This window comes from Tachyglossus aculeatus, chromosome X1 (assembly GCF_015852505.1).
Source record: "Tachyglossus aculeatus isolate mTacAcu1 chromosome X1, mTacAcu1.pri, whole genome shotgun sequence".
Lineage (NCBI taxonomy): Eukaryota > Metazoa > Chordata > Mammalia > Monotremata > Tachyglossidae > Tachyglossus > Tachyglossus aculeatus.
In genome coordinates, this window is record NC_052101.1 from 92,711,163 (window position 1) to 92,728,043 (window position 16,881).

The 16,881-nt window shown below is 48.7% G+C and overlaps 1 protein-coding gene across 1 annotated transcript in view; it reads right to left on the reverse strand.

Annotated features, from left to right (window-relative positions):
- PLXNA1 (plexin A1) overlaps positions 1-16,881 on the reverse strand; it is a 249,591-nt gene that overhangs the window by 24,214 nt on the left and 208,496 nt on the right. The window contains exons 21-24 of the mRNA XM_038772017.1: positions 15,128-15,270; positions 10,569-10,825; positions 8,663-8,729; positions 1,892-2,038 (exon numbers count right to left, since the gene is read on the reverse strand). Coding sequence (XP_038627945.1) covers positions 1,892-2,038; positions 8,663-8,729; positions 10,569-10,825; positions 15,128-15,270 — 614 coding nt within the window. The remainder of the gene's footprint in view (positions 1-1,891; positions 2,039-8,662; positions 8,730-10,568; positions 10,826-15,127; positions 15,271-16,881) is intronic.

Below are 16,881 nucleotides of genomic sequence, written 5' to 3' on the forward strand. Positions count from 1 at the left end.
GGTAAATTTCAAAGAGTGAATAAACCAAAGTGGTCTTCCCGACCCTGGTGTGCAACCCTACAGTCTTGTCAGAGGTCAGGGTGAGCAAAGCTGGGAGTGTCTGGCTCAAACAGCCATGGAGCCATCACCCCCAGGGAATGGACAGTTATACTCACCGCTAAGATGTGCAACTCACACACCTTCCTGTCCACCTACACCCTCTCCCAGAACATATACAGAACACATAGGCACAAGATCAGTTTGAATTTTGGATATTCTGGATCATTCGGCTTTTCCTTTTCTGACCGAAATAGAGCTACATTGACTGAAGCACCTGTAAACAAGCAATGACACAGAAAATGAAAGAGCTGACAAGGACTACTTCACCCAGCATTAGGTTGTTTGGACACTTACTTTCCCTGAAAATTGGTACATGGTAAAGTCATTTTGTGTCATCCCTGAGCCCTACTTTAGGGTCCCATTTGCATGGGCAGATGATAATTGGGCAGCTCACTCCACCATGAATCTGTCATTTTCCTAAGGGATGTAAGGTGGTAAATGCCCTGCTTTCCCTGCCTCTTTACCCTATAACTTTCATCCTCTTGTGACTGTTTGGGTTGTCCTCTCCTTCTCTTCAATCCCAAGGAAGGGAACTGGATTCAATTGGGTCCAGTTCCACTCAGGATGGCCCAAGGTCCATGCTTCCATTTTTCCATTTATCTTCCCTGAACCTCTCCCTCTCCCCCACTCACCCCCAACCATGCTGAAACTTCGGGTGCATTTGAGCCCTTTCTGCTTATCACCTTCAGCATCTAGTCTTCCCATGCTTCTACCATACCAGATAAAATAGGTAAAATAAGTGATCTGCTGGAAAGCACAGGATTTTCTGACTCAGCACATTCAGGTTACGAGTTTTTCTTGTGCTGGCCAGAAATGCAATTAGGACAAAATGGTGTGGCGTCTTTGAGAAAATACAGAATAAGCAGGCTCTTGATGAGACAGTCAAGGGATTCTGCAAGGGATGGAGAACCCAGGGCACCTGAACTTTGAAGATTAAGTGTAGGCAGAACAGGAGGAGAAAAGCCAGAGGATAAATGCAGCTGTTTTTTGGGAAGGCAGCAGTTGAGAGAAGCCTGCTCTCCCTTGCAGCTGGGTAATCAAGGCCATCTCCCGTAGCCAGTGCATTGTGAGCCCAGAGGAAAGAGCCCAAGAGTGAATAAGAACCTTGGAGACTAACTAAAAAACCTGGAGAGCAATACTACATCTCCCTCATAGATGCAGAAACCCTTCTGAGGGCCCAGATAATAATAATAATAATAATAATAGTATTTGTTAAGCGCTTATTATGTGCCAAGCAATGTTCTGTGCTCTGGGGTAGATACAGGGTAATCAGGTTGTCCCACGTGGGGCTCACACTTTTAATCTCCATTTTACGGATGAGGTAACTGAGGCCCAGAGAAGTTAAGTGACTTGCTGAAGGTCACACAGCAGACAAGTCGTGGAGCTGGGATTAGAACCCACGTCCTCTGACTCCCAAGCCCGTGCTCTTTCCACTAAGCCACGCTGCTTCTCAGGAACACATGCTCACCAGGTCAGGTGGAATAAAGAACCATATTCTGTGAACCCTTCACAGTCCAGAGACCCGAACCCTCAGTTCGGCTGCCACACCGGTGGGCCGAAACCCCTTGACTAGCGCCCAGCTTCTGGGGAGCATAAGTGCTGGGCCTGGAAGCCTCCCCAACTTGGGGCAAGATGGGCCAGGGAACATCAGAAGAAGGAGGGATACCCAGGGTAGGAAGTTCTTGTCTAAGTATCCTGGGTGGGTGTGGGGCCTCAAAGTCCTACTTAGGGAGGTTGAACCCAGGGGTTCTGGCAAGAGCCAATCCTGGAACCGGCTCCCATTTTCACTAACCAGCATTTTGTAGTCGATCTGCTGACGGATGAGCTTGTCTTCGCTCAGGGAGTAGCGAGCCTCGCCTGTGATGGCATCGATGGGGCCTTTCTCCATCTGCTGCTTGATGGCACAGTACAACATGAACAGTGGCTCTCCTGCACACTCCTGCCGGGAAATAGAAATGCATTAAGAGGGCAGGAGGCTCTGAGGGTGAGAGGGAAGGGTGGGGCGAGTAGGTCAGTGAGAAGACATGAGCAAATGGAGAAATAACCATCGAATAACCCAGCCCCTACACAACCCTACAGGAACCAGTCCCTGGGGGTTGGGATCAGAAACGCCTTAAAGATTATGATTCCCAGCTTCTGTCATCTTCCTAAAAGTTTCCAGCTGCACTTTGCAGCAATTGACATCATAAGCGGGCCCTCTCTGTTGGTATGTGGCAGGCAGTCCTCATGCTTCCACTGGCGGTGACATCAGAGGCCAACATAGCACTGCCCAGAGCATACCAGAAAACTAATGATGGGGTAACTTGTCACCCCAGTATTTTCGTCTCTAGCTCACGCAGCCATTGACCGTATCTCTTTGGTTGCAGACCCCCCAGGGTAATGCCTACCTGTCAACAGTCATCTCCACTGACCGAACCCAGCATAACTTGGGCATGTGTGGAAATATTCAACTGCTGGTACCCAGAAATGATCACAACAAGACAGCAGGAGCAACTTGGGCCAGCTTGGAAGGTATGGAGTGGGAAGGATAGAGGGACAGAAACTAGAAATAAGGGAAGAGGCCCCTGGATTAACCACCAACTCAAGGGCCCCGGCAAACCAAAAGAGCACGATTTCTCACTGGAGAGTCTAATGCTTCAAAAGCCTTTGCCCAGACCTCCTCTGCTTGACTCGTTATAGCCCACCAGTGACAAACCAACTTCACTATGTCTCTGGCTGAAACTCCAAAGACAGGCTTCCCCTTCTCCCTGGAAATGAATGGACTCTCAAGGGTGAAGAAGGCAGACACTCATTTCTACTAGACAAAGGAATTAGGGTGGATTTGATTGTGGAAGGGATGGGAATCAAATAGGAGGGCGGAGGTGGTGAGGGGTTACTTGAAGCATGTGGGTGAGGGTTGGGATGGGACTGGATGGAGAAGAAAGAGAAGGGAAGAGACTTTGAAAGTTGCCACGAAGGGACAGGGATGCAGACAAATAAGCATCATGACCCAAATGTCCAGTTATTGCTCTCCCCACTTCAGCTGCCCTTCAGCCTTAAAGATCTCATGAGACCTCAAAGCTCGAATCTTCCATCAGCCTCCTGTATTCCTAAGTAGAAATGAGGAAAGACAGAATCCAAAGGGAGGGTTTTAGGGGAAAAATTCCAATAGGACTGTCCCCCTTCCCGGCCGGCTTACAAATAAATTTTACTTTGGTGCAAAGTGCAGGGCTCCCCCTGTCACCATATGCTGTTAGCATCTCGTTAGCATCTGCGGTAATTAAAGAGACAGCTGCTAACGAGCAGGAGCATGCATACATCATCCCGAGACCTTCCGACAACACGCCTGTCTTTGAAATTATGTTTCATTTGCAAACTTGGCTTCATTAAGTCAGCCCGGAAAAAGAAAGAGCCAGAGAGAGAGAAGGGGAGAGAGCGCGTGCGCGCAAAAAAGACGACCCAATTTGGATATGGGCGCATTTATTAATAGCTGTGTCTCTTCCTGGAAACACAAAAGCACAAGTAATGACCGTAAAGCCAAGCAGGCTTCTGAAGAAGTGTCTCCCCTCTCAAAAAGCCTCCCTCCAGCTTTCATGTCCTCTCCTCCACCCCTTCCCCCTTTGAAAGTGCAGAAGCAGGCGGTGCTTCCGTAGAGGGTTTGATGGCTCATAAAAACCAAGAAAATTGTGAGGGAGGGGGAAAACAGCATCTGGGAAAAAAACAGAGTGAGCCTGCCACCATGAATGAATCTGGTTGAGCCATTCTACTCAATGGGACTCAACCACACCAGATCTAGTGGGCTTGAGAGCTCTATTTTAGGTTGAGGTTGCCGATCCAATGTGCAGGACCTGGTCCTAGGTGCTTAGGGGCAGACCAGTGTAGAAGACACACCCTCTGTCCTCAAGTAGCTTATAGTCTAATCGAGGAGAGAGAGAAAAGATAAACTGCTCAACACGCCACTGTTAAGAGTGAGAGTATAGCTATAAATAGTAGACAAAAGTGGATGAATAACGAGTAAAGAAATGATTAATACATGTGTGTTGGAATGTTTGATGGACTAACGAGAATGGGAAGGAGAGGCTAATCAAATGACTCCTGGAGGACGAGGCTTTTCAGGACCTTAACCTAGTGGAAAGAGCATAGGCCTAGGAGTCAGGGGACCTGGGTTCTAATTCCAGTTCTGCCTCTGGCCTGCTGTGACACCTTGGGCAAGTCATTTAACTCATCTGGGCCTCAATTTCCTCATCTATAAAATGGTGATTTGATAGCTGTTCTCCCTCCCACTTCAACTGCAAGCCCCATGTGGGACAGGTATTGGGTCTGACCTGATTATCTTGTATCTACCCCAGTGTTCAGTACAGCGCTTGGCATGGAGTGAGTACGTCATAAATGTCACAGTTATTATAATTATTAGGAGGGTTTTGAAAGGATGAAGTGGATGGGGTTTAGTTAAGCTGAGGACAGAGGGAGTGTCGGGGCAGGGGGACAGGAATGAGTAGTGGGTTGTGGGAGAGTGGAGAATTAGATTTACTTGGAAAGAACAAAGAACACAAACTGGAATGTAGGAGGTGAGAAAAGAACAGATAAGTAAGAGAGAGAGACAGTTGAGGGAGAGCCTCAAAACTGAGGATCAGAAGCTTTGGCCTTTTCTTGAGATGCAATTGGAGATTTTTGCAGAAGGAAGGACTGTGTCCACAGTCCTGGCTGGCCAGCCCCCCGGGAAGCAAGTTGAGTTTACAGCCCAGAGAAGTCTACCTTCACATGACCAGAATCTACCTTTTCCTCTCCATCCAAACTGAAACTATGCCGATCCAAGCACTTACCATATTCCACCTTGATTACTGCATCAGCCTCCTCGTTGACCTCCCTGCCTCCGGTCTCTCCCCACTCCCGGCTGCACTTCACCTTGCTGCCCGGATCATTTGCCTGAAACATTCAGTCCATGTTTCCCCACTCCTCAAGAACCTCCGCTGGTTGCCCAGCTAACCACTGCATAAAACAGAAACTCCCTGACATTGGCTTTAAAACACTCAATCAACTCACCCCCTCCAACATTAACTCATTGATTTCCTACTACAGCCCAGCCTGCTCACTTCGCTTCTCCAGTGCCAACGTATTCATGGGTACCTCAATCATGTCAGTCTCACTGCCGAACCCTTGCTCACAACTTCCCTCTGGCCTGGAACTCCCTTCCCCTTCATATCCAAGAGACCATTACTTGCCCCACCTTGAGAGCCTTATTTAAATCACATCTCCTCCAAGAGTCCTTACCTAAGCCCTCAAAGTGCATAAGTGCTGGTGCATAGAACAGTGCTTGGCACATGGTAAGCACTCAACAAATACCATCATTAGTACTATTTCCCTTATTCCCTCTCCCTTCTGTGTGGCCCTTGCACCTGTACCCATTTAGCACTTGATAGTCACTCCACCGTCAATACTTATGAACATATCCATAATTGGTTTTAGTACCCATCTCCTCCTCTAGACTGTAAGCTCCTTGTGTACTATACTCTCCAAAGCACTTAATACAGTGCTCTGCACATAGTAAGTGCTCAGTACATATCACTGATTGATTGTTCTCTTTGCCCTAGAATCACCAGCAGTACTGCCTAGGAGTGCTCTGGGGAAGCTGCTAGGACTACATTGCTGATCTCCAACTATAACCCATTCCGCACTTTTCACTCTTATAATGCCAATCTACCACTTATAGCTAGATCTTGTCTGTCTCCCTGATTACCCCTTGCCCTGCCCATGTCCTCCCCCTGGCCTGGAACTCCCTCCCCCTTCATATAATAATGACAGTATTTGTTAAGCACTTACTATGTGCCAAGCACTGTTCTAAGTGCTGGGGCAGATACAAGGTAATCAGGTTGTCCCACATGGGCTCACAGTCTTTTTGCAGATGAGATAACTGAGGTACAGAGAAGTCAAGTGACTTGCCCAAACTCACACAGCTGATAAGTGGTGGAGCCGGGATTAGAACCCACAACCTCTTGACTCCCAAGCCCGTGCTCTTTCCATTAAGCTATGCTACTTCTCTGACTTCTTATCCAACTCCATATACTTCATATATGACAGTCCACCACTCTTCTCACCTTTCAAAGCCTTATTAAAAAAATCACATCTCCTCCAAGAGGCCTTCCCCGACTAATCCCTCATTTCCCCTACTTGCCTGTCCTTCTGTGTCAACTATGCACTTTGTACCCTTTAAGCACTTGATAGTCCCCCCCACCCTCAGCCCCCAAGCACTTATGCACTTACCTGTAAACTACTTAAATGTCTGTCTTCCACTCTACACTGTGAGCTCCTGGTGGGCAGGGATCATGTCTACCAACTCTACTGCATTGTATTCTCCCAAGTGCTTAGTACAGTGCTCTGCATCAAGTAAGTGATTGATTCCAAGTAAGTCCTGAATGAGCCATTGAAAGTGGGCCCGAGTCTGAGCTGAGGGACTTGGTCCTATCCATGGGCTCACCAGCAGCTCTTCTTTCTGCTTTAAAGACTCCCAGATTCCTAAAGTGGGGGCTCAGGGGAGCTTCCTAATCAGTGAACACCCCTCTGACTCTCTCTTTCTCCAGAGACCTCGGGAATGTGGTTTCACCAGATTCTTTTTCTCAGTGCCTGTTCCTAAAGAAACCATGGGGGACCCACCCACTCCAATTCCAGCAGCCCTAGTCTTTGCTGGTGGGAAGTTGGGCAATCTACGGGAGGCAGTGTGGTCTAGTGGAAGAAGAATGCTGCTGGGAATCAGGAGACCTGGATTCTAGCCCCAGCTTTCCCTCCAGCCTGCTTCGTGATCTCTGGCAAGTCACTTAACCTCTCTGAGTCCCAGTTTCTTCAGCAGAAAAACATAGGGGCTAATAATATCTGCATCCCTCTACCTCTCAGGACTGCTGTAAAGAGTGAAAATGAGATAATTGATGTGAAAATGCTCTGGAAAAATGAAAGCTCTCTACACATTCAAGGTGTGATTATTATGATTATCCTATTTGGTCTGAAAGGACGGGCCTAACGGCTGAGCAACCTAATCCTGCCTCCACAGGCTTCCATACTTTGAATCCATCTACAAAATGTCATCAGTACCATATGATTTTTGCAGAATAAGCGCACACGTAGATTTCCCCGAGCATTACTATTTAACATAATTCCTTCAAGCATAGATGTACAATGGGTATTATAATGAATCATTTTTCCCCAAAAATAAAATGCCTCAGATCTTGCCTGTAAAACAATTCAATATGCTGATGTCACAAGCGGCTGAGAGATCATGAACAACCCTACAAAACATCCCTGGCATCCACAAACAACCCAGCGGTCATGCATCAATTCACTGACTGGTGCTTAACAACCCTTTCCTAACGAAGCAGAGAGCACCCATGGCATCATTAGGAGCTCGACAATCAGAAACCAGTCTCTGAAACTTGGGCTCCAAAGCCAACCTTAATTGGCCACCAGTTCCCATTCATGAATGGCCCTGTGGTGACCTATAAACCCAGGGTGCCTGCTGATTACAAACTCCTCCTTTAATAACTAATCAACAGGGCTGCAGCCACTGCTCCGAGTAGTGGGTGGGAGGGAAACAATGCCTGTTTGGAACTTCGCACTGGGGCTTCGAGATTGGCCACTGGTAGGATCCTGCTCTGTTGCTCTTCTGTAGGGCAGCATAATACCCTGGCCCTACCTACTGGTAGAATAGCCACATCCCACAGAAACATCCAGGAGGAATGTGGAGGGAGGAAGGGTCAGGCCAGTGATGCCCACATCTTTGGGAAGACAGATGGGCAGTCGGCACAGAGCTATGTATAGAAACGGAGAGAGCGGGTCCTTGCGCAGAAACCATGTGTGCCTAGGCAGTGTTATCCATCACCTCTTGCCGGCAAGACCCTGCAGCCTGTCATCTCGCCCACTCCCTCTTCCTGGAAGTGGTCGAACCCAACTTTGTCTCAGGGACGAAAGAGATCCCACAGGTGCACCACGCACCAACCAGGAGCACACCTGCCACAGAGAGGGGGGAACACTCCTGGGAGGCTCCTGAGGCCAGTCACTGATGCCTTGACAAAAGGGAGGGGCCTCCTGAGAGCCACCGACACCTCAAGGAGAGCTCTGAAAGATATTCTCTTAAGAGATCATCCCGCACCCATGACAATAGCTTTTCCTTACTTGTCCTGCTGTTGATGTCCTCCAGAAACGGAAGACATCAGCGGGAAAGCAGCAGGCCAAGACCCAAAGCTGCTTGTGTCATCTGTAGGAAGGCATCTGCTTTCCTTATCCCACTCAAGGCCGCAGCCCCTTAAGTGGGATGGTCTAGGCAGAGGACTCCACGGAAATGGAAAGGGCAAGAGACTGCCCCTAAAAGTGATCAAATCTTCAGCAACTAGCATGACATGGATGGAAACCCTCAAAAATCTATGGGTTACATCAGCAAAATTGTTTTCAAGTAGAATGGTTTTCAGAGTTTTTCCATGAAGCATGCGTGGCTTTGAGGGTATGTGACCCTCCTTTCCCACCCACCAAGATCCTGCCCAGACATAGAGAAGGAACCCCAGGTTTTGTTCTCGGGAACCACCATCTCTTCCAGACTTACCTTGAGAAACTTGTACAGCAGGAACGTGAACCAATTGGTCAGCATCTTCTCTGCCACTGACTCAGTTCTAGAAGAGAAAGTCAGAAGGTGGGGAAGTTTAAAAATAAAAGAGGTAATGGAAACATTTGTAAAACTTTGATCTAGATGGCAACTGTTCTTTCTCCTGCACACACACACCCCACCCCCACCATCACTGGCCTCTTTTCTCTCCCTTTTGCTTTAAAGGTCAAGTCTTGAAGGGCAAAGAGGAAGGAAAGGATCCCAAGGGTCGCCCTGACAAGACTCTAAGCAGAACCCCAATTCAAGCCCACCACTACAGCCCTGTGGAAGTACTAATTAGCTGTGGACCATGATTACATGCAAGACCCTCCTCTGCTCCATCTGCTAGAGGCAGTCATAGGCTGAGCTCCATGGAGACCTGGCTTGGAGACTGCAGTTTCTTCCACAAAGAGCAGCTTTTCCCATTAGTATCAACCAAGTCTCCTGCTGCTGCTCACTACTGTGCCTTCCCCAAGAGCCTATCCCAGATGATCTGGTGACCACACTAGTTGTCCACAGGGTCCAGGAGCTATACAAACACTTTCCCACCTCCTAAGCCGTGGGGGGCTAGTCGGGTGATCTTTGGGGGTTAAATCCTGAAGGGCTGCAGATCAATGTTGCCCTTAACTCAAGTGCCAGATTTGGGATTTTTTTTTCTCCAGCAAGGTTTGTGTGGTCGCCTCTCCCCTGAAGTAAAACACAACTTTCTCCCCTACCAATACTCCAGAAGTCTAGGCCTGAAAAATCTGCACAACTGTGGGGATGATATAGGAAGGGGACGAAGAGCTCTGGAACATTGGAAGTGCTGGTCAACAGAAGCTAACGCACCTATGGCCTAAGCATCTTCATGCCTTCGGGACAATTAAAATTGCCCCAAACATTCCCAAGTAGAGACAGTCAAGACACTCACACAGATGCTCATGCAGTATTGCAGACTGATCTTTCTTTAAAACTGATCTTGCAGCCACCCAGGCGTGCTAATGACCCCAAGAAGGGAGCCAGGGGACAAGAAAGCATCAATTTCTCATGCATAGGGAAGCATTTCTTGCCGGGGGCGGGGGGTGGCGGAGTATGGAAAAGAGGAAATGGAAGGGACAGAAAGGACCGGAAGGTTCCATGGGGCTGAGTCACCAACTAGAATCTTACTGACTTGATAATCTCAAGCCAGGCTTGTCTCTTTCCAGCACCTCAGTTTCCCCAACTAGATAGTGGGATCAACAAAATGAGGTAATGTGATCATATCAATGGCCAACTCTATTACTCCATGGTTCTATAAGAGTTATGATACCCCTTGAAATCATGCACAGCAACATGCAACTTGATCTAGTCCCATTTCCAAGTGCTTAGTACAGTGCTCTGCACACAGTAAGTGCTCAATAAATACGATTGAATGAATGAATGAATAAATTTAACACTGCGAGGCAAGGAACTCAGAGACAACCGTTCCAATGGACAAAAACCACTCCTGCTACACAGTCTGAATGACCTATAGTAACAGTGAGCTAAAACAAAGCTAAGGAAACTGCCTTTGCTGCCTCAGAACTGCTGCCTGGACTTGGCAGAGAGGAAGGGTTCAGATCTCCAGGACAAGATATTTTGGCTTCTACTGGATGATTACTACTTCCTTCCAGCGCCTACAGTGAGGAAAGAAGTCAACCTCCCCAATCCTGAGGCCGTTAAGCTAAATCAGACCCAAGGTGACTGTCGGAGCACCAGGGATCACAAGGTGTAAACCCACATTCCTGAGCAATCTTGACCACAGAAATCCCGGGAGAGCTGGCCTCCACCCGCTCCCAGCTTGGCAGGGATTGGCTGTGTAGACCGAATGCCAGGCCAGGGGTGGGGCAGTCCATTTCTCATCTCTTACCTCCTCAGGAGCAGCTTGGGGTGATTCTTGCTCTCCAGGTTCTTCTCAATGAGATCAGAAAGGAGCTGCTTCAGGACACCTGTGGCATACTCCATCTCGCCCTGCAGGGCGGTCATGATGAGCGAGGCTACATTGCCCCGGTCACGCATGGAGAAGCTACGTTGGGCCTCCAGGGTGCGGATGAAGGTCAACAGGAAATGCTTCTTGGTCAGGAGCTGCCCAAAAAGTGTTAAGGACTTTTCCACATTGGCCTGCACCTGGAGGAGTGACACCAAACCGTCAAACCCCTGATGCCGGCAGCTCTTCAGGGGGCTTCTCCTGAGCACCTCCCTGCCTCCCGCTGTCCTCTGGTAGATGGCATGATCCAGGCACTGCAGGCTCAAAGACCACTGAAGAGAAGTTGGAAAGAGCATGGGCCCATGAGTCAGGGGACTTGGGGTCTAATCTCAGCTCCATCACTTGCCTGCTGTGTGACCTTGGGCAAGTCACGTAACTTCTCTGGGACTCAGTTTCCTCATCTGTAAAATGAGGATTAAATATCTTTTCTCCCTCCCCCTTAGACGGTGTGGATTGGATTTTCTTGTATCCACTCCAGCACTTAGGAGAATGCCCAATGAATAGTAAATGCTTAACAAATACCATTAGAGCCCCAAATCTCCGATCTGAGAAGGGAATCAGCAAAAACAATTTGTGGAGGAAGAAGAGAAAATGGGATACGCCAGTCCTGATGGATTCCCCCCACTCCCCTTTCCCAGCCATGACTTGCCCTCAGCTGTGCTCTTATGCTCTTATCTGATTGGTACTCACTATTTACCATTTGTATTCACATCTACACTCCTATTTTATTCCATTTTATATGGCTTATCTTCATCATTAGAATGTAAACTCCCCGAGAACATGTCTTTTTTGTCTCCTGTCTGTCTTCCAAATACCTGGAGACAGTGCTCTGCACAAGGAAGGCACCGAGTCATCCCAGGTGATGAGGATTTGACTGGGAGTTCCTCAAAAAAGGTCAGAACCATCTTTTGCTCTTCCTTTGGAAATCCCCTAGAATTCAGTGTGTGCCCAGACCCCACAGGGAGTGCTCAGTTCAAGTGGTGCAGCCCAGGGAATGCTGTCTCATGCTATTAGCATGGAGCACTAGCATCCTTCCAGGGAGACAGGAATGGAGAAGGGCCCCCCATCACCCTGCAAGACCCTTTAAGTGCTCTGGCCGCATCCTCATAAAGCCTCCGTGGCTCAAGTCTCCCCCAGTTATGGAGGAATCCCAGGGCAGTTAAGGAGCTCACAAGGCAGGGTCACGCATTCCCAGTAAGTCCCTCTCATGGATCACAGATGAGTGCACTCCTAGAATTACCCCAGCTACTAGACAACTCTTTTCCTCTTCTCACTCCAGCTAACCTGCCATTTTTCATCATCATCATCACCTAAGTGCATTTACAACATCCACCAAATGTTTCCTAGACACTGACCCTGGTACAGTAGCTGTCAGGATAACCCAAGGGACCGGAGTTTTAGCGGCTCAGACCAACAAGCACCAAATTTTAATTCCGGCCAAACTTTGGGTGGGACAACCAGCTTCCTACCATAAGGTATATAGAGAGGGTCCCTAGCTCCTAAAACAGTCCCCAGGGTCAAGCAGAACTGGAATTAGGCTATGTTCCCAAGAGAAAAGGGTGTTCAGGCTCCCAAGCCAGCTCTCTGGTAGGGGAGGTCCAGAGTCATTGGGAAGTTTATCTCTAAGTTCATTTGGAGGAAGGCAGGCCCAGAGGCAGGGGGTGAGGAGGAGAAGGGGGCTCCTCAAATGCTCCAACCCTCACCAGCCCCACTCTGCCGACACGGAACAAGCTTCAGTCTCTGGAATTGTTATTTCAATGGCAGCCAGCCGCCCAGGACCTGACTGGGAAATGAAACCACTGAGAAGAAAGTTGAGGCAGCAGTGTCGCTATCTGTGGGGGAACAAGCCACGATTGTAGGTTGTTAGCATCCAGCTGAATTCTGACGGCTTTCTTGAAGCCAAGGAGGGTGTGAGAGAGGCTGTCGGGAGACTCCCCCTCCCCACAGCCTCCGGTCACAGTCTATCAGCGGATTACAGATGGGCTTTGGGTGCCAGAACCATCCCAAATTTTCATTCTGAGCAAAATAGATGTCGTTCCGACTGCTCCGATCAGATGGCACGATGGTATCGGGCCTCAGCCCTCTGCTACTGAAACAGCCGCAGCTGCGATAAGCGCTGAAATTGGTCCCGTCCTACACAGGTGATCTTATCAGAGATTGCCGAGGAAGAAATGGAGCAGGAGGATGAGACAGGTGGCAGGGGGGCGGGAGGGAGAGCATTAAACATCTGTCAAATTTGCTCTCTCCAACCCAACCCCTCCAGTTCTGGCAGCAGCCAGGACCTAGCTTCAATGCCCATCAAGCTTCCCCAGAAGAAAAAAAAATCAAAAAAACAATCTTAACTCCCTGTTAGTGGTGCTAATGCTTAGATTTGAATGAATAAATGCTGCTGCATTAAGAGAGGGCTATGCTGAGGCTAGTTATGGAGACAAATAAAACCAAAGCCTGATTAAATTATGTTAGTCTTTTGCAACTCTATCTGCTTGCCTTAATCAGGTTTCCTTTCCCCCGAGGGGACGATAATGCTTTACCTCCTCCCTGGAGGCCTTTGAAGGCCCTTGAATTTGGAATTTGGAATGTGTTTTACAACCCAAGAAGTGAGTGAGGGTAAAGATCCATGGGGTTAAATTAAGCCAACTGAAGGACCACTGGGGTGGGCTAATTCTGTGGTCAATCAATCAATCATATTTATTGAGCATTAACTGTATGCAGAGCACTGTACTAAGCACCTGGGAGAATACAATGTGTCACAGGTGGTAGGCCTGCCCACAACGAGTTTACAGTCTAGAAGACCAGAGATCCACAGCCTCCCGTGACCAGTTTTATGGGGAAAGGCTATGGCAGGCCGCTGCTCCCTTCTTGAATCTGCCACCTGTTCCTCAGAGGGCCTTGTTATCTCAGAAACTAAGATGTGGGATCATAGATGACCCCACAGTTCTGACTCCTCTCATCCCCAGGATCCACCAGCTCCCCCTCCTCTGCAGCACCCTTCCAGACCGTAGTTCTCAAAGAATAATTTGCTGTAGCCACTACTGCACTCACGATTACCTTCAAATGAGGCTTAAAATGAAAAATGGATTTCAGTTGGCAGTAATTTGGCAGATAACTTAAAAATACATGAAAAATAAAATTTTCAAGAACACTTCCTACTGGGGATTCTTTTTACTGGCCATCCCAAAATGATTGGGTAGAAGTGCATTTACTGAGCACCCATTTGGTACAGTGCACTGTACTAGGCATTTAGGAAATACAGAATAATGAAGTGACATGCTCCCTGCCTACAAGGAGCTCACACTCTAATAGGGGGGACAAACACAAACATATTTGGTTGGCTGCAGGCCAGGTGGACTCAGTTTCTCTGTCTTGCCTTGCTCTATGGGACTACTTTTTAATCCAGAAAAATCATCAATTAAACTAGTTAAGGCGTGATTTGCAATTGCCCCCCAAGGCATTGCTTCCTATTTTCTTTGAGGTGATCCAGTCTGGCAAATTCAGTCCCCAAGTAAGTGGTCTTTGAAGGCCAGTATGTTCAGCAGCCAGGCTCCTAGGAAGACCTCCCAAATGGCATGAGAATGAGACTAAGTAAAGGGAATGGCCCCATCCCATCCCATTCTCCAAGGCTGGTTGAGACCACAGCCCTTCAAGGAAAGGTGTTCAGTCAAAGGGTGGGCAGAAATGGGGCTGACCCCCTAACACTGATGATTCTTTTGGCAGATGGAAGAGTTACCTAATGTTCCAGAACTGGGATGGCTGAAGTAGAAAAGGGGCGGGTGCGATTGAAGGGAGGAGGAGAACCTGGCACTGGGAGCCCCTCTAGAGTGACAGGAATAGGCTCTGCTCCCTCCCTGGTCTGGGAGACCCGGCAGCCTGAACCAACATCCCTCCATCCTGAAGTCAGAAAACCTGGGTTCCAATCCCAGCTCTGCCACTTCCCTGCTGTGTGACCTTGGGCAAGTCACTTAACCTATTCATGTTCCAGTTTCCTCATCTGTAGAATGAGGATTGAATCCTCACTCTCCCAACTATTTAGATCATGGGCCCTGTGTGGAGCAGGAACTGTATCCGACCTGATGATCTTCTATCTACCCTAGCACTTAGCTCCTAGGAAGCATTTAACAAAGGCCACTATTATCAACTTTTCCTCACAACCATCCTCCCTTCCTACAGTGGAGAGAGTTCCTTTCATAATCGACTCCTTCCATTCTATCCATTTTGTTCCTCTTACTCGACTCATTCACAACTCCTGCCATTCCTCCTCTGCCATGCCCTTCAGAAATGCACAAACCCACCCATGGTGGATACCCTACCTCCTGACCCACCGCTGCTCATTCCTTCTTCTCTTCCTTCCCATCCTCCTCCTGCCTGGGGATCCCACAGGTCTCAGCGGTTCCCTCCCAAGGATTGCCGGGAGAGCCTTCCCAGTCCTGTGGTTGGGCACCCACCTCCATCTCCTTCAGCACTGGGTGGTCCTCAATCCCTGGAAAAAGGACCCTCATGGCATAGGTGCGATAGTCCAAGAAGGGGATGCCTGCTCCATCCAAGTCATTGGTCAACTCATGGATGTCAGTCTGCAGCTCCGCAAAGGCTGGGAGTAGGATGAGAGAAAACAAACTGAGATTAGAGAACCGGAGGCCAGGAGTTCTTTCCAGTTTCCCTCCCCACTGCCCACCCTCCCCACATTTGCTTGGCTGTCAAAGCTTATTACTTGGGGATCCTCATTATGTCTCTTTCAAGTACAAAGGACCTCTACATAGAACTCACACTGGGGCTGGTATTTCACAGCACACCAAGTGGTATTCAACTCAAGCTAGTTACTAGTTTCCAGCTCCATGCCCAGAAAGGGAAACATACACCCACTCCAATTTTACAGTGGCCTGACATAGGAGAGGGAGCAGAAGCTGGGGACGGCCCTGAGGACCTGTGGGGGCAAAGTCCTACTCCTGCCAACTACCTCTGAAAGGTTAGCTAGGACCGGAATTTCATCCGTCCTCTGCTCCTTGCTTGTGGTATGCCCCTCACCCCCTAAACTAAACAGCATGGACCGGCCCAGGACAGATCTCTGTTGGAACTCTAGTATGGTGAGATTGGAGGTAATTTCTCCATCCCTCTAAGGATGGCCTTAGTTCTCTATTTTGGATTAGCTATGGTTCCCCCCTCCCTAAGAAGACAAAGAGGAAAAAGTCTGTGGGGTTTTATATGCAAATGCGGAGCTGAGTACCACTCCAACCAAATGGTTAGAAAGAATCAAGAGAGATGGTTTTGCCTCCAGAGGCCTGCAGCTTACGGCAGGTTCAAGTATGTCCCACTAGCAGGGGCCAGGGTGAGAAGAAGTTGTGACAACCTTCCAGTTCTGAAACTGACAGAATGAGAGACTTTTGGCAAACCCACTCCCCTCATTGGGCTTCAGTTTTTCCAAGTGGGACAGCATGAGAATTCGTGGGCAGTTCACCTTCACAACATCACCAAGATCTGCCCTTTTCTCTCCATCCAAATCACTACTACATTAGTACAGTCACTTATTCTATCCCTACTAGATTGCTGCATCAGTCTCCCTTCTGACCTCCCAACCTCCTGCCTCTTCCCACTCCAGTCCATACTTCACTCTGCTGCCTGGATTACCTTTCTTCAGAAACGTTCAGGGCACATCACCCTCAAAAATCTCCAGTGGTTGCCTATCTACCTCCGTATCAAACAAAAACTCCTCACTATTGGCTTTAAAGCTCGCCATCACCTTGCCCCCTCCTACCTCACCTCTCTTCTCTCCTTTTACAACCCAGCCCGCACACTTCACTCCTCTGGTGTTAACCTTCTCACTGTGCCTCGATCTCGCCTGTCCCACCACTGACCCCTGGCCCACATCCTACCTCTGGCCTGGAACGCCCTCCCTCCTCAAATCCGCCAATCACTCTTCCCCCCATTCAAAGCCCTACTGAAGGCTCACCTCCTCCAATAGGCCTTCACAGATAAAGCCCCGCTTTTCCTCAGCTCCCCCTCCCTTCTGCGTCACCATGACTCGCTCCCTTTGCTTTCCCCTCTCTCCCGCCCCACAGCACTTATGCATATGTGTACATATATATAATTCTATTTATTTATATTGATGCCTGTTTACTTGTATTGCTGTTTGTCTTCCCCCCCCCTCTAGACTGTGAGCCCATTGTGGGCAGGGATTGTCTCTCTTTATTGCTTTACTGTACTT